Raw genomic sequence first — 20568 nt, forward strand, 5'->3', positions numbered from 1 at the left:
GCATAACATTGTGGGCCCTGGGGACGCGACCCCTCTGCCCCCTCTTAGTCCGGGCCTGATTGTAAGCCGGATAAAAACGGGTTTTTTTTTTTTTTTTGGACAAAAGCGTTGTTGTTTTTTTTATATATATTTTATTAGCGTAGCTCGCGATTACGAGCATTAGGTGAAGTGAAATCGATTGGATCGAAATAGCAAGGCTATTTAAGTATTGTTGTTGGAAGCAGTGGAGGTTCATGATGTTCAAAGTGGGCGGTGTGCAAAAAATAAATCACAAAAGTTTAATTACAAATAAATTAGATTCAAAATGCCATTATCATGATATTTATTGGATTTTTACATATTTTAAAACATATATTATGAATTATAACATTACATATTTGTTATAATTTATTGTATCTATATATTGTTACAATAAGCAACAGTGTCATAATTAATTATAAAAAGTAGGTACACAAAAAAATTAAATATTTTTATATATAAAGTCAATTCTTCTCTCCTTGGAATTGGCAAATTGTTGTTCTATGACTTTATTATTGAAATCAGTTATATTCATTACAAAGTTTCTTTCGATGGATAGCATTGCTAACACCAATAATTTTTCTTGATGCATTACTTTAAAATGTTTTGATTCTTTTTAATGTAGAAAAACACATTTCTGATTCCGCTTTAGACATTGGTATTGTAATAATAATTTTTAACTGCTTCATGCTCTCACCTAATGTACCAGTAAGGTTTTCAGATTGTATAAATGATAATAATGAAACAGTTCCACTCATGGATCTAAATTCAGTTCTGCTATAGATTAATTGTAACTTGGTTTTTAGTTTTTTAGTGTCAAAATATGGATGTACATTTATAGTTTCATTAAAATAATCATCTGGAAAATGCTTATTATATTTTTCAAAATTATCGGCCAAAAATAAATTTTAAGCAACCAGATGACCAGTAAAATCAAATCTTTCTTTTATTTGAGATATAATATTATCACACACTTCAATTGCTTCTCGTTTTAGTTCGCCTTCTCTGTGTTTTCTTTTATTACCACTTTGTTCAAAATTACCTTCACATAACGTTCCCATTTGGTTTCTAATTTTGAAAATCTCTAATAAAATTTTCAATATTATTTTTCACAGTTGTTGAATCAGTTTCTCTTTTTTGCAATTGACTATACAATATATCGACATGAGGCATGATATTGTGAAAAATTGTAAGCCAATAAATAAATGTATTATCAAGTAATGTTCTTTTTAGTCGCGATGCCTGTTCAATAGTAGGTATATGTTTAATGGATTCATCACTTATTATTTTTTCCATGCAAGTAATTAATTCTTCCTTATACTCGAATACAATATTTACTGTTCTAGAATGAAAATTCCATCTTGTTTGAGCTGCTTTAGGCAAACGTCGTGAACAACTTCGTCCAAAACTACGAAAAATTACTGGATTCAAAGATGTATCTTTTTCATCATACCTTCTCAATGCTAATTCGAAAGCGCTAGAAAATCTAATGCAATTAATAGTTACATTCAAAATGTATCGATTGTTGGAAACTTTTTCATTGTGTAGCTCTATACCTAAATAAAAAAATAAATTTTTAAACGACCAAACAGTAATATAAATAAAGTATATAAATAAATACCTCTTCTGTAACTGCTATCCAACATTGAAAGAATATTTGTTTTACCTGAAATTGGTAAATTCAAGGTGTTATTCATATGTTTAACAGTTAAGTCGTGTTTTTTCATTCGATCATTTAAATGAATTAAATCTATCATTCCTATTTTGGTCCATACCATTTCTCCACCAAATAATAAAAACGAAAAACAAAAAACTGCATTACGTTTATCATAACCACAGAGCCAATTATTATACTTCGTGTAAGTATCATTGGTAAATGAACGCGTAAATTGACGTGTTTTCTTTTTAATGACTTGTATTAATTTCAAATCAGGCATAGGTCTCCCTAATGTTTTTATTTAAATTTTTTCGTCAATTGTATGTAAAGAAAACTTTTTTTTTTTAAAAGATAATCAACCGAATTCATTATTTATATTGTAATATAAATGAAATTGTGAGTATGATGAAATAAAGCTACTACACATAACAGTGAACACAGGCGAAATGATTACTAACGTATTTTATTATTATTAAGTTCTTTTGTTAAAACTAAATAATACATTTATTGGAACAAATATTACGATAATAATGACGAAAGTAGAAAATACGGTGGACTATTTCTGATAAGACACGCCGTGGTGATATTGTTTACCGTGTGTGCAGCAATTGCTGCAAACCACGGACCCTTTTATGCGTCAACCCCCTCTCCACCGACGACGGAGAGTATTTCACAGGTTGAAAGTGTTCTGACTGAGCTGTACACCAGATGATGTGTGTATATTACATAACTTACCAAATTTTAGGAGTAGTATTTTCGAGTTTTGGTGAATATAAAATTTTTGTAAAATTTATTTTGTATAATAAAATAAATATAATTTAGCAGATAGTTCAATTAAATTTAAATTAAATTTTACTCTTATATCTATGATAATCCATGTGGTGTGCGCACACCTGCACACCTAGGCACAAGCCGCCACTGGTTGGAAGTCGTGCACGGAGGACGGTCGAACTAGCCGGGTTTTTCGCAAATGTACGTACGCACACGTGCAGATGGCGGTGCGGTTATCGCACGTGATAAAGCGTCTCACCTCCGTGCGCACGGGCCGCCCATTAATTCCCAACGACTCGTCACGTCCCCGTTACGTAGTACGCCGCGCTCCGTTGATACACCGTTGTTGTTGTTATCGTACGTATTGTTCCGCCGTCCGCCATTGAACGCCGCCCCAACGACGTTGCTCGCCGGCCGCCGTCGCGCAGCCTTTGTGTCGCTGTTCGCCCGTCCCGCGCAGCTGTGCCCATCGTACCATCCCGTTCCAGCGCCCGGTGCTTCCAGCTCGTTCTGTCCAGATCCCCGTCGTTCGTGTGCTGCGTATATATATATTACATATACGCGTATCCGTATTGGCGCCGGATCACGTGTGTACTCGAACCACCGTAGCCGGTGCTCGACGCTGTCCGTCCGGTGTCCCCGGTGCCCGCCCGTTCGCGTGTACGCCAACCCAACCCGGCTCAACTGGACGCTGCCACCGTCGCCGTCAGCGCAATCCGAGTCCTCGACCCTCTTGTGCTGCGCGACTTAGAAGATGTGACAAGTCCGTCGTGCCGGACATGCTTCAAACCGTAATATGAGCAGCGCCGACATTTGTCTAATAGGTAAAACTCGTTATAGCCGGCCGTTACTCTGATGACGTCCTCCCCGCCGAGGTTCTTGTGATAACAAATACGTTCCCCGTTGTTGTTGTTGTTGTTGTTGTCGTTGGTCTTATTGCCACTGTACTAATTGTCGTGTCTTGTACATTACTTCCATTGTTTTCAGTTGACAGAAGTGTTATCGACAAATTTGGTAACAATTATTTACCATGTTCCGGGTGAGCGTGAACGAATCTGGCAGTTCAACTCAACCGACAGTGATCACATTAGCACAAGCCCTAAAGTTTTTTCCAAATCTATCACTTCGTCTGCTGTTACCAACAGCTACAGAGCCTCCCATAAACTTTGCCGGTTGGTATAAGGATATTGTAGTTGAATCAGTTGCGGATTCTGTCATAATGGACCCATCAACTAAAAGGTAATGATGCAATTATATATAACTTTGTGTTCAAATGCTTTTTTTCTAGAAAACGTTTTTGCTTCATCGCATATTCTTTTGTTGCCTCTTATTCGATGTTAGCAAACATAACCAGAGTTAAATAAAATAATATTTTTTCATGTTACAATTATTATTGTTGTTATTTTTTATTATTGTATATTGTAGTATTGTTTTAGTTACGAGTTTGATAGTTAAGTTGATTTGTGTTAAAAGCTGTACAAAATAAATAAAAATTAATGAAGAAAACCAATTAATTTTTCTTAGTTATTTCGTATAAAATTCTATTCAAAATGAAGTTCAATCAATTTAAATTTGATAATATTTTCCAAGAAATTCCATAAAAACAAAGGAAATTCTTTATTCACCATTTTATTTTTATTGAAACTTGATTTTTTACAACTGTTTGTATTATTTCATATACTCATACACTAGTCACTCTATAGGTAATCCAAAGTATAGGGTACTGATTTAAAAAATTTTATTTTTATTAGTAGTATTGGTGTAGTATTTAAATTATTGCTATATATTTCAAATTAAAAACATTTATTAGTATCCATAGTTTGTTGAGTGTTTATAACTGATTTTTATAAATTTGATAAAATTGTTAATAATATAATTATTGAATATTATACTCGATATTGGATGTGACTCAAAATTGAAAATATGAATTAACATATATTTGTCACTATGTGAATGAAAAATGTATGTTCATCTTATTCTTATTACATGTAATACCTGGGGTTTAGTGTTATTCATATGTGTATAATATTTTTTTTAAATGTGTGAATCTGTGCATATGCAATAATTTTGATCTCTAATATTGACCAATATTCTTAACATATGCTATTTATATGTATTTTATTTTAATATTTAGATATTCCAAAGCAAGAATTTTGCCAATGCCACCTATGTTGATCAATAATCCAAGTATATCAATAACTCCTACTACTAAAAATCAAAGTCCTACTACACTGCCAAAACAGCCTCCAGTTTCTACTATTAGTCGAATAACACAAGGTACTATTATATAATAAATTATTTTAATACTTATAAATTATTATTTTACATTATAGGTATGCCAGTATCTTCACCTGTTTCAGTAGTACCGGTTAAAAATCAAGAAGTAGGTTTTCTTTTTGTTTTCTTAAATACTTTTAGAAATAGAAATTAATATAAATGTAAAAGAAAATACTGATTACTGAAGAATAAATTAAAATATGTTAGCAAGTAATATTTAAAATATATTACACTTCAATTTTTATTTTTTTTATTTTTTTAGAGTGCAAAATGCAATGAATTTAAAGAAACGAAAAACAGTGTTAATAGAAACTCTCCAAATCAAATTTCAAATAAGTAATTTAAAAATATAACAATCATCAATACATTTTTAAAAATAAACAATATTATTGCTTTTTTTCATTTTTTAGGCAGCCTCCAGTTACTACTATTAGTCGAGTATCACAAGGTAATATTATATAATAAATTATTTTAACACTTATAAATTATTATTTTACATTATAGGTATGCCAGTATCCTCACTTGTTTCAGTAGCACCAGCTAAAAATCAAGAAGTAGGTTTTCCTTTTGTACTCTTAAATACTTTTAGAAATAGAAATTAATATAAATGTAAAAGAAAATACTGATTACTGAAGAATAAATTAAAATATGTTAGCAAGTAATATTTAAAATATATTACACTTTAATTTTATTTTTTTATTTTTTTAGAGTGCAAAATGCAATGAATTTAAAGAAACGAAAAATAGTGTTAACAGAAACTCTCCAAATCAAATTTCAAATAAGTAATTTTAAAATATAACAATCATCAATACATTTTTAAAATAAACAATATTATTGCTTTTTTTCATTTCTTAGGCAGCCTCCAGTTTCTACTATTAGTCGAGTATCACAAGGTAATATTATATAATAAATTATTTTAACACTTATAAATTATTATTTTACATTATAGGTATGCCAGTATCCTCACTTGTTTCAGTAGCACCAGCTAAAAATCAAGAAGTAGGTTTTCTTTTGGTACTCTTAAATACTTTTAGAAATAGAAATTAATATAAATGTGAAAGAAAACACTGATTACTGAGGAATAAATTATAATATGTTAGCAAGTAATATTTATAATATATTAGACTTCATTTTTTTTTTTTTTTAGATTACAAAATGCAATGAATTCAAGGAAACAAAAAATAGTGTTAAAAGAAACTCACCAAATCCAATTTCAAATAAGTAATTTCAAAATATAACAATCATCAATACACTTTTAAAATAAACTATATTATTGCTTTTTTCATTTCTTAGACCGGTGAAAATGCCAAAACTTATTACAACCGAATTACCAAAAAGAAGAGAAAGAAAAGCGGATAGAACATTAATTGAAAGTATTTCTAAGTTTATTACAGCTACTAAAGAAAATAAACTAAAGAATATAGATTCCCCTCCAAAGCCGACTGTTAATAATGCATTTGCAGTAATTCCTTCAACATCAAGTTCAGCGATAAGAGTTTCTCAAGAAACAACAAATCAACCACCTATTAAGGAATTATCTAATTTAGATGTAAATTGTAATTCAGATTCCTCTCCAATAGATTTTCAAGTTCCAAGTGGAGTAAAAAAAGAATATCAATTTGGCCCTAACGGTAAATTCAAGACTCTTGACCATGACAGTACAAAACAAGATGAGCCAAAAAAAGATAACCAAAAAAAGTAATTTTTTGTATTATATTATTTGGTAATTAAGTGATTGGTGGTTTACATTGTATTTAAGTACTGAGTAGGTAATATAATATTATGTGATAAAAAATAAAATTAAAATTAAAAATTATTAAATGGTTAATACTTGTAAATGAATATAGAAATAAATAAAAGCTTGGCCTGGAATATTATTATATTTGTTAAGTACCACCAGTTTCGAATTCAAAATTCATCATCAGATTTGTACCAAATTAAAAGATTGCCACTGAATATGAATAAATAAAAGAAGGAATACATTAAGAAAAATAAGTCATTTTACATTTTAGTTAATATATTTTAATAAAAATTAATTTCTAATAAGAACTCATTTTAAATAACCTTACCTATTAAAATAAATAATCTGTGTAAAACGATTCATTTTTCTTAATGTGTTCCTTTATTTTTATTAACCTTGTATACACCTGATGAATTTTTAATTTGAAACTGGTTGTATTTTACAATTGTAATACTCCTGGCTTTTACTTATTTATTTAAACTAATTGTTTTTTTTTATTTAATATTGTTATTAGAAATATGAAATTTCAGTTAATTTCTAAATTTAGTAATTTAATTATCTTATCGATTAACATTTTATTTTTTCAGTAATGTAATTGTTTTACTGGATGGTGAACAATTAATTAAAATTGATAGACCTGATATGGCGAATAAGTTACGTGTTGCTATTAGATTAGCAATGAAAGAGGTTGGTTACAAAAATATATTATTATCTAAAATTAATGAATTATTTTTATACTTAAATAAATTGTCAATTTTTTTTTTTTTTTTTTTTTTTAATATTTGATTTACTATTTTTTTTTCTTCAGGTGATCTCAAAAGAAGAGTTAGATACTTTAACACAAAATGCATATTTTATACAGTCCCCTGAACTTGAGAGGTAGCTTTTATTTGTTAATATTGTACTCAAATGTATTACTAGCTATTTTTAATTCATTATCATTGTTTAGAGTTTCTGAAACTAAAGATGTGTTGCCAACTAATTCTAAATCAAATCCAGTTAATCACAACAATGTGTAAGTTTTAACATATTTAACATATTACTATGTTTAGTGCCAATTTACAATGAATTACCACATTGAATAAGTATACAATAGATAGTCCACAACTATACAAATAATGTAATAGCCATACATAATTAATAACACGGCCTTTCAATAGATGGCACTAATGTTTTCAATGTCCAAGAAATTAAAATCGGAAATAGGCAGTGAAAAATTGATATGAGGGGGGGGTCTTACCAATGATCGTGGCCCGTATATATATATTCTAAAACCTGTTTTGATATTTGTCTAGAAATAAACTGTGATAAGAAAACATCCAACAATATTCAATAATCTTTTATTATATTATTATTGACAGAAAAGAATTATAATATTATTATGAAATATCAAACAAGACGGTTAACACTTATCCTGTGTTCTGCTCAGCCAAAATTTGAACAAACATTGATAACGTAAATTTGAATTTGAGTTCGAAATTCTTATAAATAATTTAATATCTCGTTGAATTTTTTTTGTTTTATTAAATATTATAATAACAAGGCCTAGATTTTTAATGTACACCTTAAAAACGATAAAAAAATGTTTTAAAATAAAGATTTTTGACGGAATTAATGCTCTTCAATCTTAATTTATTGATTTTACATTAATATTTTTTGATTACTATGAATACCTTTGAATAATGTAATAATATAAAACATCCTAGGCTGACAGATCGTCTCCATTTAAAATTGTTTATTGTATACGATGATACCTATCATTGCATTAAAATTGTAACCAATCTATTATAGTGACCTACATAAATCAAGGTCCACTCAACAACTAATCATAATAATAAAAATGTCTAATTATTAAAATAATTTTTAATTGTATTGTAAATAATTAACAATATTCAACTTATGATTAATACAACACAATTTATTAGTGAGTAGCTATACCAACAACAATCATTACAACCAATAGGAACATACATATATATACATTATAAAATAGAATATTATAAACACTAAAAATTAATTTCAATTATTTTTAAAAAATTTTAATTTTTTTTTAAGATTTTTCAATTCTTACATGCTTTATATTATTGGATATCTAGTTGAAATTTCTTAAAAGTTTAATTAAATAATCAGTATGTGGAATACAAGTTTCAGTTACATTTAATAAACTAATTAATTCAGTTTTTATTTTATTTTCAGCAAATTGTAATATTTTTTTTTCTAATATATCTGCAAAATTTGTTGAGCTTAAGTAATAAATTTTGTTAGTTCAGTAGTAGGTACTTTTAAATGCGTTTCAGAAGTTTTTGAATCATAATTTTTACAAAAAATTAAAAAATCTAATTTATTTGGAATCAATAGCTTTCACTATAAACACAATTTAACCGGGAAAATTTTGATAAACTTTTCATTGCTAGGTAACCAGCAAAACAAGTATTTGAACAATATTCCAAAGTAACCACAGCTTCTTGTTCTAATTTAATGCTGTCCATATTCCATGAATTTATTATTGTTGTCGGTTAAATTAAATGTTATAATTTATCGCTTATCATAAGCAAACATACTAGCTGGTACTACCACATACTACCAAGTACTATAATCGTTGTTATCATCGCGGTTTTGATAGTGTTTAAAACTATTCTAGGACATTAACAATTTTTAACATCACGTGGGCTATCTATTGTATATTTAATCAATGGTATTACTAATTTTTAATCCAATATGTTTTCTTTGACAAACTTTTTTATTTTTAGTTCCAACATCAAAAATATGTCTAACAATCAAAATAAATCACAGAAGGTGAATCAGCAACAGCCATGCACTTCAAAACTTACTATAACTAAAACTCAACCGTTAATTAATAATAAACAAACTAATTCTTCAAATACACAACAAACTATTAAACAAAATGATTTGAAACACAATGTATCTAGTGTTCAACATCCTATGGCTACAATTACACAAATTCAATCAGCAAACAAGCAAACAACTGGAAACCAACAGCCAACCACCTCTAAAAATACTTTGGTTTCATTTAATTCATCAGTAGCTGGTCAGAAAGTGATTAGTTTATTAGTATGTCAATTACTTACTACAGTTATTTTAGATATTTTTATTGATCAAAAGCTCTAATGATAATTAATCAATTATTTTAGCAAAGTAAACCAGTTGAACTAATAAACTGTTCCAAGTGCGATGTAGTATCTGAAGATGAGGTTTGTACTTCTTGCCGAATGTCTTCTCAATTTAAAGGTGTTACTGTGACACGAATTGATACTCCAAGTATTTTGAATAGACTATAATAATTAAATATCATATTAATATTAAAAATGATTATCAGGTACTCCTCAACCAACTAATTTAAACGATCCTATTGAGATCCTTTCTAGTAGCGATTCCGAAGATGAATTTAAGAAAATTAAAATAAATGAGCCAACCATTTGTAAAAAAGAAACAAAGGATAATTTAAAAAAATATATTGAAAAATTACGATGTATGTACATTTACATAATTATAATAAGTTGTCGAAACAATTTTTTAAATTTATTTTATTTTTTTAGTAAACCCTACATTTTTAGATGAAAAGGTATGGTCTAAAGATATTGGAATTAAAGACTTTTTCAAAATTGAAAAATGTAATATTATACAAATTGGAAACTATGAAACTGTAGCATCTGGTGATGTATTTATTTGTTTGCATGGAATCCGTATGACTATTAACAATTTAAGTGAGTAAATAAGTAATTTATTAACTATTAAGGACGAGACACCCATATGTGTTGACGTAAGAATCAATTTTGTGTATTTGTTTTTAGTTTCAATATTATATTAAACTGAGACTTATTTTAAAACTTTAAAGGCTTAACTATTAAAGTATTATAAAAATAAGTAAAACGTGGTAAGAGTGGCAAAAGGCCTTCATGGCCTGTTAACCAAAAAAAAAAAAAAAAATTATATAAATAATTATGCAAAGACTTATAATGAGCTTCTCTTTAAATTAAATCAGTTTACTATAATATTAACAGCTAATAACACAAAATTGATTTTACTGAACACAGATTTGCTATGTTGTTCATTTTTAAAACAGGAACAATATATTCTGGTTTTGTATCAACTAAATTAATAATTACTGTATCTAATTATTGAGCTTATTTTGTACCTCGTTAATCCTTGCTAAAAGTAGGCAAACAACTCAAAAGATTTGCCTACTTTTGTTTAAAGTAATAGAAGGTGACCTTAAGTTAAAAATGTTTAATCTCAGAACACAGGATTTTTTTATTGATTAACTATTAGTGGGGAAGTTAAGGGAAAGAAACTAAACGACATACATTATAAAGTACCCAATAATCTAATGTTGTGAATATTAACTCATGGCAATTTTCATCTAGGTTCTAAACATTTAAATTATTGACATTATTAATATAGTGTATAGTAACTTAATCACCAATATTAAGTACTTAAAAATTCAGAATTAAATGTTTTTATCATTAATATATTCTGACCTAATGATTTTAAACAATTCTCTTTTACTATTAAAATATTAAGTTGAATCAACAGATGTTCTTAATCAAATTTTTTTCGGAATGCTTATAATAAAATTAATTACAAATAAATTAAATACTATAAAATTTGGCTGAAATAAAAATTGAGGTGTTCTTACACATGTCAAAATAATGGTATGGCATTGGGCACTACGATAATATTGTTAAATACCCATGAAATAATATCGGTAAAAATAGTTAATATAATATAGTGTTGATACCGGTGTGTATAGTTAAAAAAAATTATAGAAAAATATAGCCTTATAGACACTTTATAATACTACCCAGAGTTTAACATACTATTACTCCTAGTATTATTATTAATTACTTATTATTTTCCATATTATTACTCAATGTGTTACAATCTAAAACTTCACAAATTATTATATTAATCATATTAAGTAACTTTTTTGGTTTACATATGATAATTACACCTAAGAAGGAGCATGGCATTGAAGTATACAGTAGATGAAATGTTCAATGACATTTAGCTGCATGTAATTTGATTTTTTTGGTTTCTGCCTTGAATTCTGGAATTGTTTGGTATTTTTTTTTACTTGCATCTTTTCCTGCAAAAACTATCCCTAAAAGAAAAAGTACAGTATACAATAACAGGATCTGAAAGGCACACCTGGTCCCACACAGAGATGATATGTTCAGTAAATTGTTTGTTCAATAAAAAAGTTATATAGAAAATGTGACAAGTTACCATTCACGGTGACTAAAGTTTCCCTCTTATTCTCAATAAACAACCAAAATGACACTTCTTCATTCCAAATGCACACCATATAGTTGTGTTGGCTAGCTTTTATTTTTTATACTTAATTTGAAATTGTTGCTAAATATGAAATATAATAATATCCTAACCTAAATTTAAGTTTTATAAACCATTTGAGTATTTGTATTGTATTTTTAGTGTTTTAATGCTTGCTAGACACCCTAATAATAAGCTCTATGAAAATATGTAAAAAAAAATCCTGTGAATTTTCGATAACTAAACTAGATGTACATTTCTGCTATGACAAAATCTTTAAAATCGATTGAAAATATTTTGTAATTTTTCTCGTATTAGATTCTGAGCCAGTGACTGTTGATTTACATATTGAAAATATTACAAAAATGTTTGGATACTATACAGATCATCCATTAATTATTTTTTATACAAATCATTTAGCCGCTGTTGGCATTCAATTTTTATTGAATATGAATGATGGTAACAAAAAATCAATTTTTGACCCTTTAAGTGAAGGTTGGTAATATTTTCTTCCCTTTTTCTATTTATGTTTTTTTATTATTTTTTTTTTTTTTTTTATAATTCAATTTAGATTTTAGAGTCAGAAAAATTGTATGGTCATTTGATTTAAAAAAAAATGATAAACAACTATTAGAAAAATTAATGTTGAAGTTACCTAAAGAAAAGTATGAACCTTTAACTTCTACTCAAGCTAAAGATATAAGAAAAATCATTTTTCCATCAAATCGTAATGAACCAGAGGTATATATATTTTTATGTATTCATAGGATAAAAATACATACATTGATACGTAAATTAATTCTATATTTTGAAATATTTATTATTAGTTATTTTTTTTTTTTCATAGATTTATTTGAATATTTTTGATTATATTATAATCCATGGTATAAATTTTCAAATATTAAACTCTTATAAATCTTGAATTAGTTTTGTCAAAACATCTCCGTTTTTTATAAAATGTACATATTTATTTGAATACCAAATCAATATTATATCCATAGATTATAGAAAAATAGATAAGATATAACATAGAAAAATGGATAAGTTATAATGTAGATAATGTAGTCTTTAAAGTCTGAAAGACTTGTGTTTTGTAGTTTCTTGTTTCCACAAGGGATATATTGTTTGGTATTAGTCACCACATTGCAAAAGTAAGAGACTGAAACATATTCTTTCTTCCAAAGTACATATCCATTGTTTTATTATCTATAGTAGTTATATCATCTATATTTTTAATTTTTTTTCTTCTGTGAATTTTGTAAAAATAGTGGTAAATATTTCTTTTTAACTAAACTGTTCTTGCAATGATAAATATAAAATAATTATTAACATTCATAGATGATTTAGGAGGCAATGTGGTTGACTGTTCTCCGGCTGTACCAGTTCTGGTTCATAGTATCACAAATTATCACTGTTATTTAATCTATGCTAGTTTCATTAGATTATCTAATTGATCTAATATGTGCTATAGTCCTAACATCTAATTGAGTATTAAAAATAATTGTTAAAATATAATGGTCTTAGGTACTGAAATCATAATGTTAAAAAAAATAAAATAAGTTATTATTATACCAAATTTTCTTTGAGTATCGAGTAGTTTTTTTTTTATTAATTACTATTATTCATAAATTCCGTATAGAAGTCTTATTATAAGTGAACTTTTACTTCAGTATTAAACTTTATTCTATACTTCTTTGTCATATGCTTATGTATTTATTTTTTGATTTCTTAATACTATTTATATTACAACCATATTAATTAATTGTTATTGGTAATGATACCTTCAATTATCAGTTATACCATTTGTGTTACTACTAAATTAAATATTAATTGTTTTTATTTTAAATTCAATTTCTTAGGTAAAACCACAATCAGAAATGACTTTAACTGAATACGAAAATGTTGTGTAAGTTAATAATTCTTCAATCTCATAATTGTTGTGATTGGAATTTTATTGATAAATTAATTTTTTTTTTTTTAGACTGCTTACTGAATCTTTTAATGCTACAAAAGTAGATATAAAGGTTTATGATTATAACACGCTTAATGCGGAGGAATTTTTAAACGATAAACTTGTTGAATTCCACTTAAAGTAAGTGCATTTAAATTGAAACTTCATTACTATCTTTTTATTTATTTATTAATTTATAAATTATATGGCGAAAAAACCTTTTGTATTGTAGTTACTGGTATAAGAATATGTTATCTTCTGAGGACAATAAACGTACATATGTGTTCAGTACATATTTTTATTCTACATTAGCAAAAAAAAAATTAGCAGGAGATCCTCCTTTTGGCAACTCACTAACAAGATTTCAGAGAGTTCAAAAATGGACCAAAAATATCAATATATTTCAAAAAGATTTTATTTTTATACCTATAAATGAAAAGTATGCATTTAATTTAACAGTTATATAAAATGTTCATAAAATAATTTTTATTTTAGCTATCATTGGTACATAGTAGTTATATGTTATCCATACCTTGATGGTCCATTGTATTGGGATGGAACTTCTGCACAAGGATTAGGTGAAGATGATGAATTAATTGGTAAGTATAAATTTTGAACAAATCTTGGGTTAGAAGTGTACTATTTTGTAAAATAAATATGAATATTTATTTTAAATATATAAAAGTTATAATAAGATTTAATAATATTAAATATATATAAAAAGTAATAGAATTTGACTTAAATTATTTTAAAACAATTGTTTTAGTAAAAAATTTTAAATATTTTTTCTCATTTAATGTTGTGGTAATTCAGAAAGAGTAAGAACAAAGCAGTAATACCCGATTGAGCACGGTAAAAAAAATAAATATTATGTACCACATTGTCAGATTGAAAATTAACTATTAGGCTGGCTACACACTAGTGTTATTTTACCGTGCAACATTTTTACCACGCTGTAATTTTACTGTGCGTTTTGTTAAATAAAGTACATTAAAATGAATAGAGCACAACACACGAGTGTCGTGCAGTAAAATTATGGTGCAATATTTCGAAAACTGTTGGTGCACCTTGACTTTACCGTGTGTTAAAAATATCGCTATAAAAGCTTATTGTGAGTACTCTGAATTTAAAAATGCTGACAACCTAATTAAATACTTATTGAACGTTATTGAACGTTGGAAATAAGTATTTAGGGAAAAAAATTTAAATTTTTACCTTTTTCATGACAATTGTATGAGTGCTATTTTTTAGCAAAAAAAAAATAAAAAAAATATTTAATTATAACATGTGATTAAAATCCAATAAAAGATTTTTAATTATAAATAATTATATTCAAATGTATTTTATTTTGTAATAATAATATGGACCAAGTTCTAAATACTAACAATATAAAAAATGCAAAAAAAACGGTATCTTGTCGTTTTTCTATTGGAGAGTTATTTCTTTTATGAAACCTGAGCCATAAAAGTTTTAAATTATGAAATAATCGTTACAAATCTAAAATTGAATTATATAATAATTATAAAAAAATCTTGCATCCACAGTAGTACGGTGCACTGAATATTCTAAGGTACAAAGCGGCAACGTCGCACCCATTTTCGTGCTCAATTGTGTGGTTTTTTGGTTCTTTTTTGGTTCCTATTGTTTGATTGCAACCGTGCTCAATTGGGTTACAAAAAAGATCAATCGTGCTCAATCGGGTTCCAGCCGAACAAAGAAAACTAATTTTTTCCATACGACTTAGATCTCATTGGGTTGGTAGGCTGGTCATTTTATTGTGAATATGAACAACAGGCAATTTTAGAACTAAATTAGGGGATTTGGCTATTTAGCAATACATTTCAAACTATTTTTATTATTAAAAGTTTAATTTATCTTTATGTTTTTGGTTACATTATAAATACATTTTTATTAAGATTTTATGGTGTTCAGAAAATTAATATTTTTCTCATTAATGTATTGGAATATGTTGCAAGAGAAGTATGGGGGAAATTTTTTTTAGAAGCAAAGAGCTTATAGCTCATAAAAGCTAAAAAAGAAAAATGTGTTGGAATATGTTAAAATTTAAACATTTTAAATATGGATGTGATTTTACTCCTTATGAGTAATAAAATATATATGTCAGTTAACTCTTCTGTTGTCATTTTTCTTATCTATTGTAGGATTAAGCATAATACATGACTTTCTATTTTCTGTATGTAGTTTCACTATTGCTTACAACCTAATATTAATGTAATAACTATTATGATAATACCATTGATTGTTATTTACATAGTATTAGGTTTTACTTGACTGTTTACATTATAATGTATGTATATTATGTATGTATAATAATTATTAATTTATTATTTACATAAGAATTTATTTAAATCTATATAAATTGTACAGTGGTGATAATTTTATTGGTTCAAAATTATGTCGTTTACAATATATTAGTATACCAAAATGTTTTTTGAAAATATAGCATTTATGTTAAATAGTACTGAAATCTTTGAAATAATGATAGGCTATATAAATTATTATATGAATATGTTGTATTAAATATATACATTAATATTTAGGAAATTTAGAACTTCACATTATTAAAATCAAATCTGTCAGGTGTATTGTTTCTGATTTTAATTCTTATGTTTACCTACCTAATTTCAGATCGAAATGTAAGAAGTCTGTGTGATACAACAGACCTTGATGAAGCTGATGGGAACACAGAAGATCTTTGGTTCTATCAGGTTTGTATTATGCATTTACTTTAGATATTTTCCTTTCAGTATCCAAATACAGAATTTATCTTGCATCTAGACGTAATGTTTGACTTTTTGGTCTGTATGCATCTAAACTCAGTCGTTTTTTTTGTTTTTTCTATCAAACTGTTTTCATTGAAACTCTAACATAGTGTTTGCAACAGTGATCTAATACATCAAGGGTTCAACATTTTGAGGTACATACCTGCTTTCATTATATTTCATGAAGTCACGCACCACCTCACCATATTAAGATTGAATTATGTTTAATATTTATAAATTTATATAATTTAATTTATACTTCATGCATGTAATGTTGGTTATTGAATTAATATAATAATATGAAAATCTTAGAAGTTTTTTTAAATATTAAATAAATTTATTTTTTGGGAAAATACCAAGAAATACAAATTAATAAGAGAGTTAGAACTGCTTGGTTACCATCAATTGTGACTTAATAATGTCTTGATTAAATATCAAAATAATTAAAAATAATATTTCATTTTCGTGTTTTGTTGCTTTTTAAAAATATTCATGCATCCTCTGAAATTTTATTATTCCTCCCTAGGGGGCACTCTCTAGGTCTAAAACTCCTTTAATACACTTACTTTTAAAATGTATTATACAAAAATCTTCGTTCTAAAACATTGACAATTAACTATATAAAAATTGTATTTGTGAAATGCTCAGAGAACAAAAGTTTTAAAATTAATTACTTTTAAGAATGATTCCTAAATAAATATACATTTAACAGTATAGTGTCTACGAGAAAAACTGAAAGACAATTTTTTAATAATGATAAAAATATTTAATTGATGAAAACACTAATTTTTTGGACATTTTTAGTGTGTATACTAAGGGGTGGTTGTATGGTGTATACACAGAACTAGTCCAGGTTAGTTGTACGTTTGGATGTACTGCGTCATTTACTGATATGCTGCATTAAATGTAAATTAGAAAAATTGTCACATATAAAATGTATGTACCCAGTGACGTTTGATACTGCGTTTGTACATTGCAGGGAAAACATAGCTTTATTCTTTCTTATTCTTAAGTTTATTTTAAACATATTGAAATTAAATTTTTGTTGACTACTACTACCTTGATATTGTGATGAATTTAAACTCAATTGATTTGATACTCGATAAAAAATATATAATCTGTTAACAATCAATTTAATTATAATACAATAAGTAAATTTGTTCCTATTATGATTATAATATTATGATTTATAGTAAATATTTTTGTAAGTATTGTAAAAAGTCTACTAATTTTTTCATTTTAATTGATGGATAGTAGCTAATATTTTTATTATTATCAGTATAAATAAAAGTTTTCTGGAGTGTATTTGTACAATATGTGCAATTATTTACACCAGGTTTTGATAAAAAAATCACCATCTAATATGAAAAATGCAATCTACTTTTTATAAATTATTTTCATGTTAAATTACATTGAGTATTAATCAAAAAAATATTTTTGTTTTTACGTAAATTGTATGTTAAAGTTTTATTAATTTGATTTTTAAACATATTTAGAACGACTTCCCAAAGAAATCTGGCAAAGATTTCGTGTATGATGTTCAAAAAGTAATGGAAAGACGAAAAGGAATTAAACAGTAATTTTTTTAATTTCATTTAATTTAACTAATTTTTTTAAAATTATTTTAATTTAATTTGTTTTTATAGGCCTTGTATATTAATATTAGATTCATTGTCTGGTGGTGTTAATCGAGCCAGAATTGCAGCTACACTACGTGGTTGGTTATATGAAGAATATCGAGCTAAGCATAATGGTTCTACAAAAGACTTCTCGAAATCAGTTATGAAATCAGGTCTAATTAGAGTACCACAGCAGGGCAATTATTATGATTGTGGTCTCTTTGTGATGCATTTTTTTGAAAAGTTTTTTGAGGCAAGTAAATTTACTTTAATGTGACATGTAACTAGTTTAAATCTAAAATGTTCTTAATTTTAGAATCCAATTGTGGATTATACTTTCCCAATAACCCATTTGGAAAATTGGTTCCATCCTGATGAGGTATCTAAGAACGCCCAGAAAAGAAGAGATATACAACGTTTAATACTAAATACTATAGAAAAATGCAAGTTGTTACCTCCAGATTTTATTTTACCAAGCATTAATTTTATCTCTGAAGCTGAAACAAGAGAAGCTTACAGTAATTCCCATAATAATAATCAAATTTCAAATCAGAATTTGCAAAGTTATAACAGCAATATAGAACATATAGAAGATGATATGGAAGCTTTTGATGAGGAAGAAGTTGATGATGATATAGAAGAAGAAGAGAATAATTATGAACTTGATGATGATGGTCAATATGAAGAACAATATCCTAGTAGTAACTATGATTTTCCAGAAATGGATCAAAGTGAATATCTTCCTGAAGTGGGAGTACATGAACATTGGGCTGATAGGCAGCAACATATAGATTTTAATTTAGAGTAAGTAGAATATTATTTCATATTTTTATAATTATTCATTACAATATTATATTACTCTGCTCAATTATATTTTAAATGGTATGTTGATTAAAATTAGTGAAATCTTTTTATTAATTTTTTATTATCTTCATACATTACTGTTGGTTTTAATATTATTCATTGCAGTTTCATAGACAAATTTTAATTTTGAGATTTAATTAGATATTTTTTTGTTTTTGTATTAAATTTAATTAATGAAAAGCAAACATTTATAATTCGTTGCTTAAAAATATAAAATTAAATATTGAGGATTTAAAAACCAATTTTGTCTTATTAGTATTTAGGAAGTCTGATCATTGATTTCATTCTTAAATATGTTGTAACTCATTGCAATAAAGATCATGAAGAATTTTTTGTTCAAATAGTATACAACTGCATAATTCAAAACTTATAAAATATTAGTAACCATGGTAAAGTGTAAAATGTGAATTTTATTTTTTTAAATTTGCATCATATATATTTTATATTCAATTATTACATTTTACATATCTAATGGTAATTCTATAACTAATCTCAATCCACAAAAACGAAATGAAATTGAAAAACGAAACTGTGTTGAAATTACTGTCATTATAGTATGTTTTAGGGGATATGGTGAAATGTACGAATGGAAGTTAGAATAATTGACTGCTGTGAAGTTTTTTACTTTTTAACACTACTATGCTTGGCAATCTAACCAACGTCGAAGTGTGTCGTTGATTGCACATTTATTTTTATAACTACTCATTATCTATAAATTATATTCATTTATAATTTTCATAAAATAATAAATACGGTTGTATACAATTTTTAATTATTTTTAATTTTTAATTTAGGCAAGATTCTGGAGATGATCAGTTTGATGACTATCATTCCAATGACAATATTGAAATTGATCCTCAAGCTACAATTGACCAGAGACATTTTAGAAATTCACAACTTGTTCCTAATGAAGATTTAAGATCATATGCAAATCATTTTCAAGGAAACGATGATGATTATGATGATGATGATGAGGATTTTGAATTTGATGAGATAGACAATGGTGTTAATGAAGATGACAGTGATGACAATGATGATGAGTCCAATCAGTCTACAAATCTTACTATTAGACAAAGTCAACAATTTAATCATCATAACTAAACTAAAACTACGTAAAATCCTAAAAAAATTAGTGTTAAAAATTATATTATAAATAATCTCATTAAAATCGTAAGATTAATTTGACTTTGTATAAAGTTGTAAGTATATGTTTGTTGTAAGTAATATAAATTATTATATTAGCATAAAAGAAAATTGGAAACTTTTTTATAGTTTTATGATTTATTAATATATTCATTCCAGTTTATTTGCTTTAAAAGCATAATATTTAAATTTTATCTCATTTGGATCTTCGAACATTTTAATTTCCTAATTTGGTTAAAATTGTTATGAAATTTGTTTTATGTTATGTGTGTGAATAGTAATGTGTATTAAAAGTATATATTTCAATATAATATATTGTCAATACTGTTTGAATGTAAACCTGTGGTCCTAAATGATTTTTATAATTTTATGTGTAAAAATGTTTTTCTGCCATTTTAAACTTTCAAAACTATGTTTTTCAGTTTTCAAAAAATAACAAAACAAGTTATTGA

At 26.5% G+C, this 20568-nt stretch overlaps 2 protein-coding genes across 8 annotated transcripts; one reads left to right on the forward strand and one right to left on the reverse strand.

Annotated features, from left to right (window-relative positions):
- Nucleotides 1–409: 409 nt before the first annotated feature.
- LOC112688814 lies at nt 410–2568 on the reverse strand. 5 transcript variants are annotated; one of them, XM_025562201.1, is made up of 3 exons: nt 2532–2568; nt 1640–1684; nt 410–1574 (listed from the first exon to the last, which is right to left on the reverse strand). In XM_025562201.1, the coding sequence occupies exons 1-3, from the start codon at nt 2551–2553 to the stop codon at nt 1087–1089; spliced, it is 555 nt and encodes a 184-aa protein (XP_025417986.1). In that variant the 5' UTR covers nt 2554–2568; the 3' UTR covers nt 410–1086. The 5 variants fall into 5 exon arrangements, with proteins under 5 accessions (XP_025417986.1, XP_025417988.1, XP_025417985.1 ...); XM_025562203.1 differs by lacking the exon at nt 2532–2568 and adding an exon at nt 2411–2469; XM_025562200.1 differs by lacking the exon at nt 2532–2568 and adding an exon at nt 1841–1989.
- A 610-nt stretch (nt 2569–3178) lies between these two features.
- On the forward strand, nt 3179–20233 carry LOC112688813. 3 transcript variants are annotated; one of them, XM_025562196.1, is made up of 30 exons: nt 3179–3270; nt 3434–3685; nt 4581–4723; nt 4780–4829; nt 4986–5059; nt 5134–5171; nt 5228–5277; nt 5432–5505; nt 5579–5616; nt 5673–5722; nt 5871–5944; nt 6017–6421; nt 7052–7151; nt 7273–7343; nt 7414–7479; nt 9215–9536; nt 9617–9743; nt 9802–9954; nt 10022–10189; nt 12075–12251; nt 12328–12497; nt 13616–13662; nt 13738–13848; nt 13940–14146; nt 14203–14306; nt 16357–16436; nt 17987–18066; nt 18137–18362; nt 18426–18913; nt 19768–20232. In XM_025562196.1, the coding sequence occupies exons 2-30, from the start codon at nt 3477–3479 to the stop codon at nt 20072–20074; spliced, it is 4209 nt and encodes a 1402-aa protein (XP_025417981.1). In that variant the 5' UTR covers nt 3179–3270; nt 3434–3476; the 3' UTR covers nt 20075–20232. The 3 variants fall into 3 exon arrangements, with proteins under 3 accessions (XP_025417981.1, XP_025417983.1, XP_025417982.1); XM_025562198.1 differs by lacking the exon at nt 19768–20232 and having other exon boundaries at nt 18137–18357; nt 18420–18579; XM_025562197.1 differs by lacking the exons at nt 5432–5505; nt 5579–5616; nt 5673–5722 and having other exon boundaries at nt 19768–20233.
- Nucleotides 20234–20568: the final 335 nt, after the last annotated feature.

Source organism: Sipha flava, unplaced genomic scaffold (assembly GCF_003268045.1).
Source record: "Sipha flava isolate LNK unplaced genomic scaffold, YSA_version1 40_pilon_pilon, whole genome shotgun sequence".
Lineage (NCBI taxonomy): Eukaryota > Metazoa > Arthropoda > Insecta > Hemiptera > Aphididae > Sipha > Sipha flava.